The following is a 22,988-nucleotide window of genomic DNA, read 5'->3' as shown; positions in this document are numbered from 1 at the left end:
GGAAGAAATTAACAAAGATCCACTTGCTATTACTTTCCCTCTCTATCACTAAAAATGTTATATCTATACTTGATACAAACTGTAATACCACAAAGGGGAAATCTTGTTTTAAAGAGCTGCCAAAAACTTTCTGGTGCTTGTATTACCCCACTACAGCATCAGCTGAAGCCCGTAGAAAGCAATGTTAGCACAAGGACATCACTAGTAATGACCATCCAGTAACTGCCAGAACATCCAATTTTCCCCCTCTTTTTTTTTTTCCCCTAAATTTACAAATATCTTGACTAAGCAAAAAATTTCCTGTAAGATACCTCACTAAATGAAAACAAAAAAGTACCTAAGAAAGCTTTCACAGAATGATCTGAATTGAGCTATACAATTTGGTGATACTGCGCTGGCTTTGAATCTTAAGATGAATTGGGAAACTCAAGACACCTAGACAAAAACACTAAAACAGAAAACCTCACCCACCCTTTGTCAAAAATAAAAGCCTGCAACATTTTCATCTGAAAAAAAATCAACCAAGCCTAGGAAAAGAACCATTAGTTCAAGGTATGCAAACAAAATTCAAGCAATGTGGATGCAGGTGTTGGCTTAACTATCCAAAGAAATGGCCAAGCAGTGTCGTTTGTGGTGAGACAGAAGCATGCTCGGCTTCCTTCAAAACTAGATCTCACGTGCTTCTGGCCCTGCTGCAGCTGGCCAAATTCAGGAGATTGTTAACACGTCTGCTCAACAGAAGAACATGGACTAAAAGGCTGTCACAACATCGCTAATAGTGATTGGGATTATACAAATCATTGTGCAAGTATTTTATTTCACTGCTAGGGATATTTATAAGACAGTTTTGTAGACACTCTTGCACTGAATACCCTTATAATTGGTACTACAGATGTATTTAAAACATAAATATTATTAAACCTGCTGCATCCAAGATATGGCACTGTTTCTGCACACTGGCATTTGAAAGTGATAAAATATGAAGCACGCGGGAGTATGCCCAAGGAACACGCTAAAGACATTTGCATTTCAGCAGTGTCAAGGACTGCAGTAAAGCTGAGACAGGAGGTTACCGCTGGGGATTGTCAAGGGCAAGCCCTGAGCCAGCGTGACCCAGTATTTGCATGAGTAACACGCGCACAAAAGGTAAAACCACACTGATGAAACGCGGCGGCTGACAGCTCGAGGCTGAGAAACTCTGCCAAGACAGGAGGACTGGAGTAACCTATGGAAGAGATTGCATGGGTCTGATGATAACAGACGGGGAAATTCAGTGGGGAAAAAAAAGTGGAAAGTCACGCTCACGGAGACTAATAAAACTTCTGTATGCAACCAGGAATTTTAACAACTGGAAATGAGGCGAAAACTGTGCTGATCATGAGGTCACTGTGATACAACCACAGGCAAATAGCTTTTAGGATGGAAAACCAGAGAGGATGGCAATAGAAGCGCCAAGTGCTACCAAAGAGACGTTCAGCACTGCTCTGTAAGACCCTACTTACTAGGCCATTTCTGAAGTACCATGAGTACCATGCAACATAAGGGTCGCTCCTCACTGAGAAACGTGAACTCAGACTGAACAGTGGTGCTCACGGCTGGCTGGGGTACAGGCGGGATGGAAATTAGTAAGGACAACGATGAAAAACTTAAAAGAGAACATTCAGGGGACTTTCATTGCTCTCGAGAGCTCAGGAAGTTTACCAGAGGAGTACACTACATGCTCGTGATTACGTGACACCAGACAGTAAGTTTGGGAGATCCCTTTTAACTAAATACATGGTCAACAAATTGAAGACCTAGGAGGCAAATTCACCTGGCCCACCCAGCAAAACACAGTTTATTATTAATAAAACCATTATTAATCACCCCCCCTTAGGTCTTCATCCCTGGAACTGCCCTGCCAGTCCCTGAAGGTCCTCCCTTAAACGCCATGTTGCATTTCATGAGGTAAAATTTGCCAACACGGATTTTTCCAGAAGTGGCAAGGAAAGCTGGCATCACAACATCAAACATCAGCTTCTTATGAGGGTTGTGGCAAAGTGTAGAGTATTTGGCAAGTTGGTTTGTCAACCTTTCAGATCTTTCTGACTCTCAAAACAGCATAAGCGTTCCCTACACCCAAGCTTTATTTTCATACAATTAAGTGGGAGTGGTGAGCCTTTGCAATTCTATAAATTAAATCCAGCTTGAAACGGCTTTCATAACAAATACATGTTATAAAAAGTGAAACTGAAACGTTATTAGACATGGAAATGAAAAGCAAAGAAAACTTAATTATCACATGAAAATTAGTATTTTTCCTGACAATTTATTTTCCTTAGGCAAGGGTTTGCATGATGTTTAATTTCCATAATAAAATGTCACAGCTGATTCATTATTTTACATTTGATTAGCATTTATCACATTTTTGGAGCATTCATAGATTGGTTTTGGACTAAAGCCAGGGCAATTTTGTTTCAGGGTATTACTGAGGTGAATGGACAGGGAATGAGCATTTTTGGATCACTAGGGGGAGGGGGAGGGAGGGATGCCTTTTTGAGACAAGCATTTTACGACAGGTTTGGTTTCATTTCTTGTTTTGTTTTGTTTTTAATTTTGTCTGAATGCCCACTTGAGCAAATTAAGTCAAAACCAAAGAAAAGCATGCTCTGAAATGCGGGGATTAACACTTATTATGCAACAAATACCACAGGCTTCATTGTTCGCTGGCAGCTTCTCGAGCCAAGTCTGATCCACCAGACCAGACCAGCCCCCCAGCACACCACCGAGGCCCTACACCCACAGCCCCGGGTTCCCTACTAGATCTTGAGGCAATCACCACTACAGGGAACTCCCTGCTTGTACCAAAGACATGCTCCAACACCAGCCAGCTAAAATGGAGGGAGGGAGGCAGGGAAGGTGGCCTGGGGGTGCTCTCTGCTCTCTGGGGACCCTGACTGAAGCCATGGAGCAGAGCCGCCATTTTGAGAGGAAGGCACCTGCCAGGGCACACTCGGCCCTCTGACAGGAAAATCCTTCAGAAAGTGGGTTTTGCTCGGCCCCCTTGTCCCTACACTCTGTATCGGGTCTCGGAAGATGGGTCACGTCACTTGCTAGTTCAGTCATCTTCAGGTGGATGAGTTTTTAAAACGCATTTTTGCTGCTGACAGCCAACCTAACTGACCCCTAATCCGATCTGAAACAGGCTTTCTGTGGCTCTAACCTACAGACGAATCCGTCAGCTTAACACTGCTCATCTGTTAGATGCTCTCAACTCCAAAAGACAGAGATAGGAGGAAGCCCAACCTCAATCTGAGCCCTCATGGCAAAAGCAAAGAGGATAACAGATGAACCAACAGCAGTGCTTTGTCCATGTGTTTGATTGTTCCCACTCCCTAACTCACTCCGGGTTTCCCACAACGTGATAGATTCTGGGCTCAAAAAGCCTCCAGGGAAATATTTTATCAGCAACTGCCCAGTGAAAAATCTGTGTATTATTTCAAGTTTAACCATGCTGCCAAGTATTCCCTTTTTCAAAGAAAATTACTGACTTTCCGCTGAAGAGACGCACAAGTATGAGCGTGGAGAGGAACCAAGCAGGCAGGAAAAATAATGAACGAAGTGTTTTAGCTAGCCACTGCATGGAGCCTGACCAGAGCCCCTCTAGACCCCAGGGCAGTGATTTTATTCTAAAAGAAAGTTGGCAAACACCAGTCGCTATATCCTAATGTGAACTTTAAAATGCATTTTTCAACTCACGTCAACATCCGCTTGAGAGAGCGGTAACTAAAATACAACAGGGCTGTTCTGCAGTCAATTCCCAAGCCCTGGTGAAATGCCTGTTTCAAGCGAGACCCTACCCCGTGTAACATGTTACTGCGGAGCGTGGAAAACGAGAAGTTTTCAGGTGATGGGGCAGGCAATGAAGCTTGTTGTCTGAAGCTAGGCCAGCTTCTCCCGGAGCTCCCTGGCTTATCAGACAGTGTACTCCCTTGACAGGTGCTGCTTCTCCTTCTGAAATAAATTGATTTGACAGGGCAATATTAACAGTGCCCTGAGTTGTTGAGAAAGCTGCGTACAACAAGAGATCTTTGTTCACCTGCCTTGGCTAAGCTCACAGGGGCGGATGTGAAAGGTATTCCTGATTCAGTGACTCAAAAAAAAAAAAAAAAAAGAAAAAAGCAACACAGAAAACCCACACGATCACAACAACAAAACAAACCCAGAAAATAAAACCTAGGTTAAAAAAAAAAAAAAAAGAAATGCAGTCTGCGGCAGAACATCACAGAGTTGTGCAACAGGGGAAAAAACACTGTGTCTAGCTTTACTCTCAGGGTAACAGAAGAGGAAGACAGAAGAACTATAAAGAATAAGAACATATATTATGTTCTACATCTTGATACTGTACATATTTCCAAAGATTAGATGGACTACGAAGCATGGTTAATGTCCAATTACTGGCTTGGAAAAGTGAACTGCAGCACACAACCCCAGCAATTGCCTACACGCAGGCTCCTAGACTGTGGCATGCAGTCTGACGTTATACCTATATTAAAAGTCAATGAAACCAAGTGAAGTTATCTTTATTTGCCATGGGACACAAATGGCTAGGTGACAATCACCACTGCTCACCTGCTGTACAACAGCTTGGTCATGTGTTAAAATCTGGGTCCTGGTAAGATTTGGCATGAGAAGGCAAAGAGCTATTAGCTGCAGTCCTACTCTCTTGCTAAATGACAGATTTCTCTACTATTTCTTCCTTTCATGACAAAAACAGGGTTTATACTCAACAGTTAACGTGCTGTCTAGAAGGAGATGAAACCACACCTGAAAAACAGCAAAGGTCTGGTTCACGTGTTTGCCCCCTCTCCAAACAGAAGAGCTTGAAAACGCTGAAAACCATACACCTGGGAAGCTAGCTTGGCTCAAGAAGCCTGGTTTTTTGAGCAAATTTAGTTTAGATATCACAAAACAGGATGTGAATTTATAGCATAATGCACAGTAACTATGGAGACATTAATTCACGTTAGCAACACGCGGTAACGTATCAGCTGCCAGCGATAAAATGGCCCAAGACATGCTAGAAATACAAGATACAGGTACAGTGAAGCTCTGGCCCTAAATACTGTTATTTAAAGTTTTACATCTTAAGAAAATTATGGAAGACATCTTTAAAAAAGAGCTGTTGGGATGCATTCCATTTATTTATGGACTTTCTCTGTTTGTCTTTGGAACTTGCATTACTTTTCAAGAAAAAGGCATTTTTATTCCTAGATATTAAACTTGGATATGATTCATCCTTATGAAACAGTAATGGGCTTATACTGAATCTCCCCCCCTTAAAGGACGTAAAAATCAGTGTCTTTTTAGTTCAGACTATTTAGACTCAACTGTTTTTTCTCTCCAGTGAATCTCTGATCTTGGTATCTCAATAAAGTCTACAAGCTGAAATCTTACAGGTATTTCAACTCAAAATTTTCATCTTAAAAATACAGTAATTTCTGAAGTGTTGACTTATACTTATGGCTAAGATACGGCATCAAAACTCCACCTCTTACTTCTAAAGGTCGACATCCTCACAGGACTTCAATTCATACGCATTGACCTGCTGTCTGTGATTTGTCCTGATTTCCCATAGCGTGTCCGTGCAGATACAGCCCGCACAACTACCTCATTTTAAAACTTTTCCACTTTTGACACACTTTAGCATATTAAATTACATACGTCCCAATATTTTTGAAATCCAGTCTTCTCTTAATAGCTGAGTTTACCAGTGATTGCTCTGAAATGTTTTGCTATTTTATTCCTTCAAGTCAACTACGTGCTGAATATAATCCCAGAACCCAGACTTCCAGCAGGACCTCAGAACAATGGTTTGCTTCCCCCCCCCCAAGCATTCAAATGTCACAAACATCAAATATTGTAACGCCAGAAATTATCATGTATAAGCTGTTACCTTGTTAATCTGTTCCTTTCTGGTGGCACTATTTCATTTGATTCTGATGGAGCAATTCAATTACAGGGGAGTGAACAACGTTACCGACAAACACTATGGGCACAGTTAAAATGAACCAAGTCTGAAGCCCTTCGGGCTGCAACAATTTATTCTGGAGCCCCATCTATTTTAGCTGCAGGGATATGATTGTAAATAATTGGCTTTAATAAGGCAGAAGTCATTTTAAGTATAAGTTGCTCCAGAAGATGAACCAAGGTTTCCGCATTTACATTTCAGCTCTTTCTGACAAAATATGAAGATTAACCTTTACAGTCACACCAAATGGCATTTAAAGGGGTGCTTTTCTTGACGATTGCTCCTCGAGTGAAAATCACCATTACCTAAAAGCCTCCACACAATCAGGAACGTGGCTTTTTTTGCAGTATTACCGATTACTGCTCTCTAGACAAAACGTCCAACCAGCAACCACCTCAGAAGGGTTTTGTTACAAGCCACTTGGGAGCATTGACTCCTATCAGGAGTGCATTTGTTTGGTCTTTTCACCAGTTCTGCTTACCCGCTGCACTCGGTAGCGTGTGGTTCTGTTACAACGAGCTCGATCTGCCATCTGAAAACGCCTCCAGTCACTCTTTTCCTTCACACCTGGTTATATACAGCTCTGTGCTTATCCACAGCCTCTTCTCCTTCAGCTGCTCATTTCCAAAAACCGTACAGGAAACCACCACTTGTGGCTTTATGCTTTTAGCAGAGCACCAAACACTAGCCAACGGCATAGACAGAACTAGTGGTGGAGGATGGATGGCTGACAGATTCTTCATCTTACCACCGATCACCAAATTCTCATTTATTCATAGGAAACCAGGCTGCTAAACCCTAACTCCACCAGCTCTTTATTTTCACCCACAATAAAACAGATTTCCTTTAAGAGAAAACCCTGAATTGTAACTACACAACATCAGAAGTCTTTTAGAGAGACAACTCTCAACATAAATAGAGTTCAGGACACTGCCTGCTCTGCAGCTAATGAAAGGCTGGTTTCATTTACTAAATATTTTTCAAAAACTACTACAAATATTTTGCTTAATAATACAGCACCACCATAAACTTGCTTATCCAGCAAACGAAAGAGGAAAAGATGCAGTATTCAGAGGCTGTGCCTCTGCTCGGTTCCACCAAAAGCCACACCAGAAGCGTGACTAATTAAAGCTGAGTTTATTATTTCCTGTAGCACTTCATCTAAATGAAATTATTTTCTGCAACAGCTAAAAAAATTAATCTGAAAATGTATCAATGAATGGGGGACAGCACTGCAGATATCTCACGAGAGTAAAAAGCCTTTCCTCTTACCGAAAAGCCAACAAACACCATGGCATGCACCTGGCCCCAGCATTGGGAAGGCACCTGGTGCCTCAGCAACTCCCTGCCTAGGCGAGGGAACAATTACAGAGAAATTTCTCATTGGTATTTTTGTTTTCTGACCAAAAACTTGAAGACTGCTGATCGTTGCATGTTTTTCTCCCAGCTGATGGTAAAGTCATTGAGGTTTGAAAGACATTCACCTTTACGACAACGGCACCAACACCTTGAACTACATCCACTTCGAAGAAAGTGGTCTCCAAACCCTCACTCCCACCCATGCCTCAGCCCCAAACCCGATGCACTTCCCATCACATTTGCCTTCGTATCATTGTCATTCAGGAGTTTCTAAAAAGATCTTCATAATTTGCTGGTAGTTGTCTTCTCCCCAGGGGCTGCTGCTCTGTTTTTTTGGGGAGAAGAGCAGCTTGCTCCATACCTGGTGGAAACTATTTGCTCTGTAGAAGGTATTCCTGGCAAATCTCGAGGAACTGAAAGGTTTTTTCTAAGCCTGGATTTAAATATTTTTAAATGGTCCAGCCTCTAAGTCCTGAAGTTCTTCTGGACTACAGTCCCTAGAATATTTTGTTTTCAAACTGAACACAAGCAGAATAGAGCTCAGTATGTTTGAAGCAGGAGAACACTCAACAAGGAACAACACAAGGAAAAGAGACCCCTCACAAAATTTACTGAATGAAAAGTGCATCGTTTGCTTATGGTCAGCCACCAGAACCCCAAGGTCCTTCTCCGCATTGCTGCTTTCCAGCTGGTCAGCCTTCTGGGAACCTGAGAGAACAACTTGTATCTTTCCCAAGAAAAGGTACTCAACCAAAGCAAGTTTCTGCACACGACAACTCTTCTTACTGGCACCAAAGCACCGAAAAGATTGTGCTAGGAGAAGCCTATCAAATTTGCAAGCAGAAACCAAGGACACAATCAAGCTATCTATAACTCAACTACTTGACTGTCCCCAGGTGAAAATATTCCTATTGCGTGGTCTCTCAACCAGTTTTAATACATTTGTGGAAGAAGCAAAAAGGGGAAAGAAAGAGGATGCAAGGGGTGGCATTTTCAAAAGCAGATAAAATATACATAAAATCCTTCTGATGTATGGGATTACTCTAACTCTCTGAGAAAGATTTGCAAGTGATCCCTCTGGGGAGTTGACAGAGGAACAACCCTGCGCTCTGTACAGAACAGGGAGAGAAACACTCTGGTCTTCCAATACTGGAGAAAAGCATTTTGCTGAAAAACACATCATTACTGCCCAGAGAAAAAAAAAAAAACGAAAAAAAAAAAAAAAACGAAAAAAAAAAGAAGGAAACTAACTGAAGACAGGATATCTAAGGATGTGTGTCAATCCTGGTACGAAGTAATAAGTTTACTTAAAATAATTTCCTACAGAAAATAGCACATATGCAATACATGCTTTGGACTGTCATTAGCTTCAGTAGATTATCACTTAAACTTTACACGTTCAGAGAAAAAAACCCTATGCTGCTTTCTTGAACCAAAAAAGACCAAAATATATCATACAGGTGTTACATTCTTCCTTTCTGTACTCGTGACAAAATTCATAAATACCATAAAATTGACATGTCAATAAAGTATGATTTCACACCTTGAAGTGGTTTCTGTGGGCTAAGCAATAAAGAGTTGAGCCATAACGAAAACCAACATTCACCTGTTCTGAATAGTCTGGTGGCTCAGATCCCTTTAGAACCAACAATAAAAGCTTTTAGTTTTCAGTACCCAGGACCTTACAAACAGGTACCAAATTCACAGTGACGTTTCTAATCCAGTAAACTTTGATTAAAGTTTAATCAAAGTTTAAGCATCAGAAGTTATTCTAAGCCATCAATGCCAACTTAATATTACATCGAAGTAAAAATCTCATTTAATGCCATTGTTTTATAGTTAACAAAGGAATTTCTCAAAGAAAACTCTTCATAATTAACACTTTTACAACTAGCTTATTTTTGAAAGCCAAAATGTTGGTCTTAATCTTATCGGTATTTCCCACTGAGGTTTCCACCCATTTTTTTCTTTGTGAGCACTGTTCTGCATACCACATCTGAACATTCACCTTTTAAAGCAGCTTCCTTCAAAATATTATCCAATAGCTTTAGGAAAAAAAAAAAAAAAAAAAAAAAAAAACATTAGCAGCTTGATAACTGTAATATTTTTCATTCTTTTTCAACTCATGACAATATTTTAGGCGTCTGTGGAAAATGATAGAGAGCATCTTGAGTTTGAATGCTGTCAGTTAGGATTAGTGTTGATGTATTACCTCTGTCACAGCCCAGTGGTGTAAAAACTGGTCCAGATCTGTTAGGTAAAGACGGACAGGTGAAAGCTGTGTTTGGCTAATGTGTGGTTTTCCTCTAAGGCCCTGGAGACTAGTCAACTCCTCTCTCGAAAACCCTAGAGAAAAAGAAGCAGGACAACAGCATCACAAGGCAAGCCAAGCACTGTGCTACTTTAATACCATCATGGAAAAAGAACTGTCTTTTAAATGGTGTCCACATAACTGTGTGTCAAAATATAAGTTTTGATTTCCAAAAGAAAATAACTATATCTTAACAATCAAAGGAATACCAATTTAAAATCTAATGTGGTATTTCAAGACAATACAAAGCCCACATTGCATTTTCAAGTTGCTTGTCTTAAAAAAAAACAAAAAAAAAAAACAAACAGATATAACACAAGACAATTCACTAGGTGTTCGCAGTAGCTCAGGAGCTTTCTAACATAGCCTCAGGGTTAAAAAAAATAATAAATCATTTGGCTAATTATTTCTAGCCAGGTATTAGATGTTATGGTGAAACAGAATTACTGCTCCAAAGCAGTCACTTCATTTTTGCTTTCGTTTTCTGCATCATCAATACAGCTGCCTTCACTGCTTTATAAAGAAAAGGTAATTTTTGAATGCCAAGTGGCTGTTCCGAATGATTCTCTTTAGCACAGGGCAAGTCACTGGGAAACGTTTCCAAGTACCACGATGCCATTTTAACCACTGTAACTTCTCAAACTTGCATCACCGCAGAACAGAATTATTTTTGTATCTGGGTAAGAATATAGCAGCAGAAGTCGTTCTGTTCACATGACAACCACGGGCAGCTCACTTCAATGTAGTTTGATTACTTTATTCTGATGGAATGTTTTTAATGGCGCAAGTGCATCCACAAGAAATCCAAAAGGCACTCATTTGTACTGCTATGAACCAATAAAATGCGTTCAAATAAATCGAGAAATTTCTCATTCAAGCCATATGCTGAATATAGATTTTCCTCATTCTTTCAGCAGAAATCTGCTAGACATCAAGAAAAGTAGGCAAATATTCAGCCCAAGTGGCAAGTGAAAGCAAAAAAACCAGGGTGTCAAAAATCAGATCAAGATAAAAAAGGATGTACCACAACAAAAAGAAGCACCAATATTAGAATTACTCTCAGGAAGTAATTACTACGCCATTTATTCCAAATTAAATCCAGCAATTGACTAACAAAACAAAATTTCATTTTGCTAATTCTAAATTATGACATTGACATGGATTACCTATAAGGGTTGAAAACAAGAAGCTGAAATAGTCCACATCGTTCACCGAATTATCCTGCACTTGGCACTTCCAGCCCGCAAAGGATGATCTACACAAAACCAATAGCAGATAGGTTATTAAAAACCACGTAATTAAGAATTCACAACCTCCCTGCATAATGCAATCAATTAGCATGACTAAATAGTTAATTTTAGCATTCCTGCTTCTCACTGCTGTTGTCAGAGTAGCATTTTGAACAGCTTCAGAAACAGGACCTGGCTTTTTCAAGGCGAGTAATATTGCATTTATGCCCCTCCACGAGCTTAGGTTGTTATGTAGATTAAATTACCGAGGTAGCAAATTTTTATAAATGCTGGTATAACCTTTATGGCAGTGACAACGGCCAACACACACGGCAAATTCGATTATTTTTATTTCCCTTATTTGGTGAAAGTCATTATAGGACAAAGCTGGGCTGTTTTTTTCATTATATCCACTAATTTTGATACAACTCTGTAGAGGAACAATGGATACCATTCAAAAGCAGCTTCATTGTCTACTTCGGAGCAGCTAAAGCTATTAAACACAGACCTAAATTAAAAACTTTGCATAGAAAGGAGCAGTACACAAAGACAGCAGCAAACCCTTCATTAAAGCCGCCTGACACTTCACTTTTTAGGGGCAATCCGTAAGAAGGCTACTTTTGTTTCTCCAATTAAAAAGCACACATCCCCATGGAAGCTCAGAGCAAACGAAGACGCCGTCAACTGGGGGTGCCTTGCCTGTGCACCAGCACAGATCCAGGAGAAAGCCAGAAGATGACAGCAAGTACCTGGGCACACATTTTCCTCAAAATGTGCATTATTCAAGTTCTCTTGCACTTCTGCTGTAGGCTACTGACCCAAGAGACTGCTGCTCGACCTTCTTGCAATTTGGCTAAATTTCAGTGCCTTGGAAAGCAGCTTCCCAAGCCAGCTATCTGCCTCGGATCACTTTTTCCCCAACTCCTTTCTGCCAAGCACCCCAAGTGGTTCTGCCCATGGGTAACAGAGCTCTTGAAAGCTTGCTTCCCAAAAAGTTTTCACAGCTCCGTGTTTTGGGAATAAAACCATCAAGAATAGCACATGGAGGTTGGTATCCTCTCATCTCAAAAATGACACTGGAACTGAGAAGCAGCCTCAGCAGCACATCGGGAACGATCAGAGGCACAGGAACAGCATCCCCACTAGGAGGACTGACTACTCTAGTGCTCTTCAGCCTGCAAACATCCCAGAGAGGAGGTAATCGAGGTCTACAACATCACAGGTGGCATGAAGACACTGAATACAGACTGAGTGCTCATTCCTCGCATGGAGAGGGTAGGGGATTGCATGAGAAAGCTAGTCAGAATCAAGTTTAAAATAATAAAAAGGTTTCTGTCCCATGAAACAGATAGCAGACTTGTCAAGTTCTTCAGTAAAAGTCCAGTGAATGCACAAATTTTACACAAACTCCAGATAATGGACAGAAACTCACCGCAGGCTAAAAACCACATAAACCACAATAAGATCAGGAAATCCCTGAAGATAAAAAATCATTCTGGGGGGTTGGGCTGAGTGCCAGAGCTCTGCTTACCCTGTTTGTGTTCTTTCCTATGCACCTTGCTTGCAGCCTGCAGATCTGCTGTCCAAAACAGTGCCACTGCTCTTACACCTTACATCAGCTTGCACGTGTGTAAGATCCTGAAGCTTACAGCTCGATGTCCAGAAATTTTCCAAATGCTTCACCAATTTTGTTTTGACACCCGTATGTGGCTATTTTCACACCCACAGAAACGGGAGAGGTGTTTCAAGCATGCCGTGGTAGGTGTCACTGATGTGTAAGAGGAGAGAATCGCTGCTCTCCTGCCCTGGGAGCACGGACCCCCACCCCTGGCAGAGCCACTGAATGCTTTTAACACCCATCTCCAAGCAGAGCTACGCTGACACACGCACATACAAAAGCAGGATCCTGAAATTCAATTACAGTTTACTTTTTTTTTTTTTTTTGAAAAGCCAAAGCTATTATACACATGAAAATAAGCCTCGATGTTACAACGGCATTAAGGCTAAAAATACTCCAACACTCGATTTAGAAAGTGACAGAGAGAAAGTTGCCTACAATCCTCAGCTTCGCCTCTTTGTGCGTATGCTTTGGAGTATGGTGTTGTGTGTCATTTTCTCTAAAAAAAAATCTATTGTGTCATTTTCTCCAAAAAAAAATAAAAATCTATAAAAAATCATGCCTCATTCAAATCACAGCTGAACGGATTTATCAGGATTATGCAACGAAGGATGCTCTGACCTGCTCCTGCCTTATTACCTGCAACATGCACAGCACATGAGGCATGAGACGGAAAATAAGAGAGAAGGAGCTCACAAATTCAGGTGAACAAATAGGTTTTAGGGATTTGACTGGATTGCACCGTTATCTGCATTCTCAGATGCTATGTAAGCCAAGGACCTCTTAAAATTGGAGGACTGGGAGTCAGAGGTAACACTTCTCAGAGTACCATCAGATTAGGTACTAAATTTCTTTTAGAAAAGAAAACCCTATTATTCACAGTGGAGGTTTCTCTCCTGCTTTTCTTCCTGCTAGCAATTGCCAAAACCGCAACAGTTCAGGAGTGAGTAAAAGACTGAAAAGAGTAACAGCTGTGGAGCAACACAGCTTCAAGTGTCCTAAAGAGCAGCACGCAGACTCACCTGATCTCCAGTGCTCCCCCTGCACTTACAGTGAAAATGAAGTCTATCCTTTGCTTTCGAGACAGAAAAAGCTAAATATTCTGAAAAAATCAGCTTCTGTTTCACTGTGAATTCCTAAATTTAACAGGCACTTCCGTGTTTCATGTTTTTCTTGCCTCTGTTCCTCATCTGTAAGATATCACCTCCCCATCTCCTACTGCTGTGGAAAATACAGCACAAAATCCCAGAGAAAGGACATCCCTGTTTTCCAGGTGAGGTATGGACATAATAATATAAATAAAACATAGAGTCTTCTACTGCAGGACAGGGCCAAAGGCAAAGCACAGCATTATGAAAATACTCCTCCACAGTGACCATGCTGCATTTAGCACACACTGGAGCATGGAAAAATAACCTGAGATCATGAAACCAAAGAGAACCAGGATCTCACAAATACATCAGTAGCATTTTAAGACTAATACCCGTGCCTTGCTAGTATTTCGAGTGCAGGACCAGCACTACAGCATGAAGAAAGTTTATTTAAACTAAGAAGTCTGATCAATTATCAATGCCTCAATTACCTTTGAATCCAAGTGTCTATAGCAGAATTAAAGCTACTCAGTTGTGAGATTCGTGCTAAATCAAACCAGAAATAAGGTAAAGAACACAGAACAAAAGAAATTTAGTTCTAGAACAGATGCTGACATACGAAAACCATATTTTTTTTTTCTCCAAAGATCTTAGCTATGTATTTTAATGCTAGTACCACGGATAATTAAGAACTACGTGCATGTTAAAATGTTTAAATGCTCATAAATTAAATGTTAGACAGTTAACAAAAACCTGATTTACAGATGGGAAAGAGGTGGCAAGCTACCGTAACCTCCTTTTTTTTTGCATACGTTTTTCCTGACAATGGCAGCCTGTTATCAAATCGCATGAATGAGACCTTTGCAGTCAGCTGCTGCAAACCTGCCTTAACTGTGCTGAATTCCGTGCCGTAATTTCCATAAGGTGAGCTGCTCTCCACGAGAACAGATCTCCTGAGCTGTGGAACTGCCCCTTTAGGTAACCTGCTCCGTACACCTAATGGTATGAAAAGAAAAGCTGAATCCAATTAACTTAAAAGTCACCGATTAACTTAAAAATCACCGCTGCTCTTGCTGTTAGCGTAGCCCGTGTTTCTCAATGACAGCAGCAGTTCAAAGCACTACGTTCATCATTTCCTGCTAACTTCTAACTCCAGATGGACCTGGACGCCTTTGTCTGTGCTGTTATTTTCAGTTTGGGAGTGTATCGCAGGGTTGCAAGGTAAAACAACTCCGAAACTGCAATTTATGCACAAGCACTGATTTCTCAGCTACGTCACGTTATCCTCGTGCTGCCTGACCTAGACTAGCTACCGACTGATTTCTGGTTCAGGCTTACGGTGCTGGTGGTGACGTCCCTAATCATAAGGAGTCTGAGTAATTTAAAGGTCTCCAGTAGAAGAACTCTGCTGAACGTTCCTCATTACACCAAAGTACTTTGTATGCCCAGCGCCACAGCTGTGTAGCACGATACCCTTTATCACCTCTGGGTCTTCCACCGGGAAGAGCCAGGTACTGCACTCAGATGTCTTCACTGATCCACAGAAAGTGAGTAAAGAAAAGGCTTCTTCTTTCTTTTGACTTCCTATTTGTGTGTCACAGACCATCTGTAACCTCTCAACACAGTGAGTCTAATACCAGCCTGCAGATTTCATCTATCAAGACGCAACCGTTTTGCTCCTGCTACAGGAGCAGAGATACTGAGACACTTCAGGGATACTGCAAGACCCTTCCCTGGATCTGAGAGGACTCCATTCAAACTCATCAGCACATCACTCAGGGGTCACTGCCCGAGCCCAGAGACGCTGCTCTGCTGACTAAAGCCCTTCCAGGACAACACTGCACAGCTATCTCCTCTAGTGAGCCTCCCCAGAGTTGTTATGAACCTCATGCTTTACGTACAGACCTGGCTGCAAAACCAGTAGCAACAACCATTCAAAATGGTTAAGACACCTGTAAAATATGAGGAAAAGGAAAAACTGTGGAGTTAGCTGGTCTGGAGAGCTTGGCAAGCATTGCAACACACCCCAAACGTTCCCACGTTCTCCTTCTGGAGAGCTATGTGCACATAAATAACGAAACACACTGGAAGGAACAAAGCCACAAGGAAGTACCATACCAGAACTGTTGCACCTTTATGGAAGGAAAGCACAAGACATTTTCCTCCACTTCAGCATGCACGGCTGCAAAATCTGTTCTTTTTACAGGTTTTGCATAGTTTAATTCTGTTTAGCTTTAACGAAAACTGACTTCAGTCACATGAGAGCACAGCTGCAGTAACGTCTAAGCTCAGGGTCTTGCATCAGCTTCATCAGACCAGTTGCATGTCACACTGAACGAGGATCAACACTCGGTTTTCAAACCGGTTTTGGAAGGGACAGGAAACCAAGGCTGCCGCACAGATGTTGGAATGACAAAAACTTCAGTCTTTGAATACTTCTCCAACTGTGTCCCCGTCTCCCCGTCATTCACACCAGCTCGGTTCCAGGTAGCACAGGGCTTGAACACAAACTACAAGAAAAGGCAACGAGATTTTCCTCTCCTTTTAATACGCTACCATATGCGGACAATCTTTTGTTAGTGTGTGTGAGCTGCTTTTTGTTTCCTTGTTGTTGTTTTTTTTTTTAAACTTCCATTATGTCTTTTCAAGGATCAAGTGTTTCCATTTGGAGATGTGGCAAAATACAACAAACATCTGCAAGGAATTAAGAGGGATTTGGAGAAAAATATGAATCCTATTTTAAGAAAATAACAATTTGAGCTACGCATTGTTAAAAGTAAGCTTGTCAGCTACTCATTTGCTCTAGGGCTGCAAAAGTTGTGTGAAGAAAAAAAAAAATTGCTTACCCATTATAAGTGCCAGCCCAAATCAGAAGGAACATTCACTAATGAGCACAAGGCATTTACTGCCTGCTGCAGTTTTAAGTGCAGCAACGTAATTCTTCTCCTCTCAGTTAGGGGATATCAAACCACAAACAAGGACCTGGAGACAAATTTAGAGGGCTGTGTCCTTAAACACGAGCTTAGCATTCTCCTTCCCAAGCATTACACTTCACCTAACAGCGAGCACAAAAAAGGAAACTTGCTGACCAGATCTGGCTGAAGGAATGAGCTGTAACACACCTCAGGATCTGACTGTTGAGAACTACGGATCCTTCCTGATCCTACAGCAAGCAAAACAGATCCGTCTTTTACCCTTTGGCCTCAGTGGCATCCAGTCAGGGAAATGCCCGCTTTCTGAAAGCACATCTTTCTTTTTAGTTTACATTCAACAGTGCCTTAAGCATTCGATTACCTTTTTAATACTCCCCTCCTCCATATTTGTGTCTAAATTGAAGGGTGAGGAAATAGAGCCAGAAAAAGCCCTTCACAGTGAACACAGACTTCATTATTCTTACATTTTTCTTAATACCCTATTCATAACTACGATGCCTTCTTATACAAGTATGATTTTCAGCTTATTCCTCAAGGTGTATGAAGCTGATGTTCCTTTATACCACTTGTAAGGGTGGTGGTGTTTTATTTTAAATGAAGAAGAACCTCTCATTCGCAGCAATGGGTTACAATATTCTCTCCAGTTTCTGTCCTGCTTGCAAATGCTTTTTGGGAATATAATGGGAATATAGCATTTTTCTTGCCTACAACAATGCATTCACTAAGTCTTTATTAAAGTAGTGTGTGGGCTCCCAGTTACCTACATTCTCACTGACCTCCTCACGTTGTCGAAGGCTGCAGACCCCATAACTACCAGTATTTACTCCAAGAGGAAGTATCTGTAGAAAAAAATTTAAATTCCACTATGGCCCTAGAACATCTGAGTAATTATGTGGAGACAGAATTTTACATCTTTCAACCAACAGATGGTCGAAGTCCATTCCAGTTCTTTCTGAGCACCAGATTCCTGAGGGTAGCAGGAACCAACGTGCCCACTTCCTTGATGCGATGCCAACTGAGCTCCCTCGTTATTGTCTGGAAAGCAACAGAATGTTTTAAAGTCACTCTCTCTTAAGGAAATAGTCCGTGTGAAGTGATGACAAGCAGAATGCACGTTATCATCCCCAGAGTTATCTCAAACCTATGAAGTCTGGGAATTCCCACACGATTTACGTCTTGCTTGGAGAGAGCGCTCAGCTTCTCTGTGTATGGCCCTCATCTTTCTCCTTTTTCTACAGGAATGGAAACAGCAATTCTTTCTGAGACCCCAGCAAGGAGAGAGCCCAACAAGAATAAGAAATGGCTGCTTGAAGCCATTGGAGCCACTTCTGAATACTCCACTTCAAAAGATAAATGTTATAAATTAATTGCCTCCCACACTTCGTTTCATTTAAATCTAGGCAGTGAAATATTATCTGCCCGATTCTCTTTCTGTTACAATGAATTAATTTCCAGACACTCTGTTCCAATACATAAAAGCTTCTAAGAACTTGTAACTATTATGGACAAATAAGGCACATAAACAAATTGCATTTATGTAATTCTGCTGAATAGATTTTCCTTACTTGTATCTCCAGACATGTTAAGAGGAGATGGAGAACTTGTCCCATAAAGTCAGCAATCTAATATCTTAGTTACGATATTTGATCACAAGGTCGTAGTCTACATTTCTTCATCTGTATTTCATAGAATAAAATCCATCATACTAAGCATTTGGATTATATATTAACTAGCTGAAGTATCCCACCTTATACAAAGCAGAGGGCCTTGGAAGAGCATCTGTCATTTGATCACCACAAAGACACTAAGAACTACCAAACAAAACTCCTAAGTCTACCAAATGGTGACAAGTGATATTCCTCTGCAACTGTTAGCTTTTGATACTTAGAGCATATAGAAGTTCACAGAATCACAGAATTTCTAGGTTGGAAGAGACCTCAAGATCATCGAGTCCAACCTCTGACCTAACGCTAACAGTCCCCACTAAACCATATCCCTAAGCTCTACATCTAAACATCTTTTCAAGACCTCCACGGATACTCCCCTGGGCAGCCCATTCCAATGTCTAACAACCCTTTCAGTCAAGAAGTTCTTCCTAATATCCAACCTAAACCTCCCCTGGCACAACTTTAGCCTGTTCCCCCTCATCCTATCACGAGGCACGTGGGAGAACAGGCCAACCCCCACCTCACTACTGGCATTCCAAACCTAAGCTCCACTTAGATGAAACATTCCATATTCCCTGCCCAACACATTTTAACCATTCTTTAATTAGTAGAGAACTACTGTTCAACTATTTACAAACTATTCCAATAAATCAAAAATATTTTTTCCATTAATTCTTTTAGAAACGTGGCACATTGCATCAAGACTAAAGTCTGTCTCGATACTTCAGTCCAAGTAGTGCCACCTAAATAATGAAACTCCACCTTGCAGATTCAGTGCAAACACTTAAAAAACACTTCCCGTATCCTTCCATTTGTCTCCATAAATTTCAGCTTGTCAGAGCCTTAAATCAGAAGGTGACTCAGAGAACTTAACTCCTTCCAAGAAGTTGTTACCTCTCATTTCTCGCACTCTGAGGTCACAGGCTGTTCTCGTGTTCCTCCACACCCTTCCTCGCCCCTGTTGGTGTATGAGAACAGGAGTGGGGAGAAGGATTTGTACCCCGTAAGTCTGGCACACCTCCATCTCTCAAAACCCTACCTGACTGGATTTAAGGTTACTTACAGCTCAGGACCCACACAGCAGGCACTGAAGAAGACAGGGTGGCTCTATTTAAGCCACCATCAATTTCAGCACGGTCCTTGCCCTGTGCTATCTGGAAGAGCTGTAGTGCACAGAAGCCAAGAGCATCGCAGGAACGCTCGTAGCCATTTAACAGTATAGGTAATCACCCTCCCATGCTCAGAAACCTTCTCGTTATTTGTGGCATTACCGTCATCATCATCTTGATTCTCAGCACACAGAGCCCACCACGGTCAGCTCCTGCAGCCCAGCTGGCTATTAATTTCACCACCACAAAAATTAAAGATGGAAATTACATCCTTCAAAATCCATTTCCAATTAACAAAAACTTCCCAAAGTTAATACGCGGTAATTAAATTTAATGTTTACTGCCTGGTACCACGACAGGGCTGTGGTTTAAGCCATCTGGATACATTTACTATCTACTTTTATAGTTTGTACACACATGCACACACACGAAAGATATGTAAGAGCTTCTTCATCTTATAATGATTGTTCCTGGAATAGCTGTAACAGTCTTATCATCATCTGTATGTACTCTCATCAAATCCACTTTCATGTGGCTTCTCCCTGGCAAATATACATAGGTATGTATGTGCATTTTCTGATGCGTGTAAGAACGTACATGATCTGCCAGCCAGGAATAGTGTGGAAATAAAAGCTTTAAAAGAAATTAAAAACAATTGCCAAATACAGCAGCGAGCCCCTGATGCTGCTGAATGCAATCTATTTAAAGTGCGACAGATAAGCAGGTGGCTTAGAAGAAAAGAGATTTACAAGAACTCCCCCATCACGAGACTGAACGAAAAAGGTAATGGAAGAAAAACAGTGCCATCTAGCGACAAAATCATTTTTATTGATCTCTAAACCGACTGATTTGTATCGGTTTCCTTAAACACCACCATCATCTGAAACTACAGAAAATGTCCCATGAACCACACTGTGCCGCTGAGCTGTGAAGCTGTACACATTTTGGTACAGTGCTGTTCACCTCAAGAACTCAGACGTTTAACTCAAAGAATCCTAATGCTGTAAATGACTACCAGAAGTTACCAAGTCCCTCTTGCTTCCTTTAAGGCTTTACCTCTGCCATCCATGACACCCAGACATAAATATCTGCTGTGAAGCACATTCTATACCTCCTTCCTACAGTCTACTCCAGCATGTCTCTGCTTTTGGAAAATCTCGTTAGCACTCGAAACAGATGATTTTCTCCCACTTAATATTTCTAACCCTGCTAAAACTGCATTCTCAAATCCCTTTCCAACAGCCTTTTATTCACACAAAGACAAGTTCTCCCTCCTTCCCAGTCTTATTTGCCTAACAATGCCAATTTGTTAGTCATCCCCCTTTATCACAATTTACAGACTATCATTCTTCATCTGCTTTCCTTTAGATTCAGTCCAGTTTGTCCATATCATTACCTAAAAGCAAGCCACAAAACTGGACACGATAATCTAGCCAGGCTTCGCTGATGATAAGAGTCAGAAAATTAGCTCACGTATTCTGCAATGACAGGTGATGAAGCTCTTAAAGCCCTGATAAATTTCAGATCTAGTAAATGGACGACTTTTTTTTTTTCTTAACTGCACTAATCCCTTCCCAAGGAAAAAGATGCGTCAGACTGTTCTGTTCTCGAGAAGTTAATATTAATTGTTACTTATCTCAGTGTTTTTGCATGCATGGTGGCTAATTTTAGCCACCAGACAATGGTCCCAAAGAATTTTTTTGGACATCCCCTTCACAGCAGCCACTAAAATTTCTGACATCATTGTGGTTCTCCGATTCTTAAAGGCATCCTATGTTGAAATTCTGACCATAAAAATCTATGATCAGGACCATAAAAAAAAAAGTTTCACCTACATATTAAGAAGCTGAGCAATAACTGAAAAAAAATGTGAAGCTTGTTTTCAAGTGCTTTAAAATTTCTACCACAAACTTTCAAGTTGGCAACCTAGGTGAGAGTATTTTCAATGCTGTTACATTCACTTTGTCTATAAAAAGGTTATTTAAATCTTTACAAAGGTTTGCATTATTTTCAGATGTTTCTGAAGAAAATTGATCAGATTCCTTTTTTTAAAAAAAAAAAAAAAAAAAATATTCCTCTTCACACTGTGGAAACTACCTTACCAAAGAAAAACGATGCTCAAATCAAGATTAAAATCTTTTTCTCCAAGCTTCATTTTTCATAGTTATTTCAGATCCACTTCTCAGGTAGATAACCCACAATCTTCGAATCCTACTTTGTTTAAAACATGTTCCAAATGCCATAAATTAAGATCAAAAGACTCTGCACTTCTGAAAAAATTAAAAGTTGCTCCTCCTCCTGCATTGCCAAGATGTAACCTACTTTTGGTAAGCATGCCGCCCCCCAGCAGTCTCTCTCATCTTCTGCCAAAAGGATCAAATGCCTGCAGCCCACCTGCACCTTCTTGATAATCTTCAGCTACACTATTACTGTAAAAATCTCCCACACTGAAAATCAGATAAGATCTAATAAAAATAAAAAAGCAGCTTAGTGCTTATTACCATCTTCAGTTCTCACAATGCCTGCCTTTCAGTTGGTCAGTTTGTTACTGCATTTGTAGTATATGGCAAAGAATTATTATTATTTTTAAATAAAACTGGAGATCCATGTTCCCAAAACTACACAGATTTTCACTTTTATAGCAGTAACACATTATATAGAGAGTATTATAGACTTTATCACCATCACTTCAGTCACCTTACATGGCGATTATCAACAGGTCTGTATCTGGCAGTACATCGTAATTCATACAAGCCCAACTCCTATTTATTTATTCAAGCTCCAACAAAAGTAAGGAATAGAAAAAAGCAAGTGTACTTTTTCCAGAAGCAGCAAAGCAAAATACTGTAATGAAATCTCAGCAATCCTTCCTCTCACTTCTGCGGAACAGCAATCTCTCCCCACCTTCATAGTCTAACGTGCTCAAGCCAAGAGAAAAACAACAGGTGTGTGAATGATTTCTAACAAGACACTCGCCTAGCAACTACAATTTAGAGTTATTTAAGTGTGGTAACTATAGGAGGAGCAAGGTTGAAAAACTTTAAAGCAGAGCAGAACATGAGAATACATACTGGTTGGTTGTTTTTCCCTACAAACACCGTGAAGTCAAAGCATTTACGAGGTCAAGGCTAAGTATTTACGAGGAAGAGCTGCAATCCGTGGCAGAACAAAGACCACCAGTGATAACATTCAGGGTAGAGGCTGCTCAATACTGCATAGCCTTAAAGGTAAGGGATATGATTTTGATATCAAACACTGCAGAAAATCAGTCAATGTAAAGTGAAAGTCTAAGAGTAAAATTTGACAGAAGCATTAACTTTCCTCCAGGTACCAATTTTTACATTCTGTGTTATCTTTTGTGTTTTGAAGTAGCGCAAACCACTTAGGAAGTTCAAAACGTTTTTCCAGCAACCTAAAGCACGGGTTAAGCATTTTACCTCATGCGCAGTATCCCAATAAGAGTGGCAGCCAGCTCTGAGGACATTCTTCCCATAATACAGCAGCGACTCAAGCAAGCCAGCAAGCTGGCAGGGAGGCAGGGCAGGAAGTACACCAGCTGAACCAGCCGCCGCTGAGCCTCAGCTGGGAGCAGAACCAGAGTGCCATCTAGCGGGTCTGAAAACAGACAAAGAATGAATTAAAAGCTAGGCACAAAATACAG

At 40.9% G+C, this 22,988-nt stretch overlaps 1 protein-coding gene across 4 annotated transcripts in view; it reads right to left on the bottom strand.

Annotated features, from left to right (window-relative positions):
- TEX10 (testis expressed 10) overlaps nucleotides 1-22,988 on the bottom strand; it is a 49,162-nt gene that overhangs the window by 4,572 nt on the left and 21,602 nt on the right. For all 4 annotated transcript variants that reach the window (XM_082753814.1, XM_082753815.1, XM_082753816.1 and 1 more), the window contains 3 exons: nucleotides 22,765-22,942; nucleotides 10,847-10,935; nucleotides 9,582-9,715 (listed from right to left, as the gene is read on the bottom strand). In XM_082753814.1, coding sequence (XP_082609940.1) covers nucleotides 9,582-9,715; nucleotides 10,847-10,935; nucleotides 22,765-22,942 — 401 coding nt within the window. The remainder of the gene's footprint in view (nucleotides 1-9,581; nucleotides 9,716-10,846; nucleotides 10,936-22,764; nucleotides 22,943-22,988) is intronic.

Source organism: Aythya marila (genome assembly GCF_965140915.1).
Source record: "Aythya marila genome assembly, chromosome: 2".
Taxonomy (NCBI): domain Eukaryota; kingdom Metazoa; phylum Chordata; class Aves; order Anseriformes; family Anatidae; genus Aythya; species Aythya marila.
Note: the sequence above shows the minus strand (reverse complement) of the source record. Positions and strands in the feature narration are given on the sequence as shown.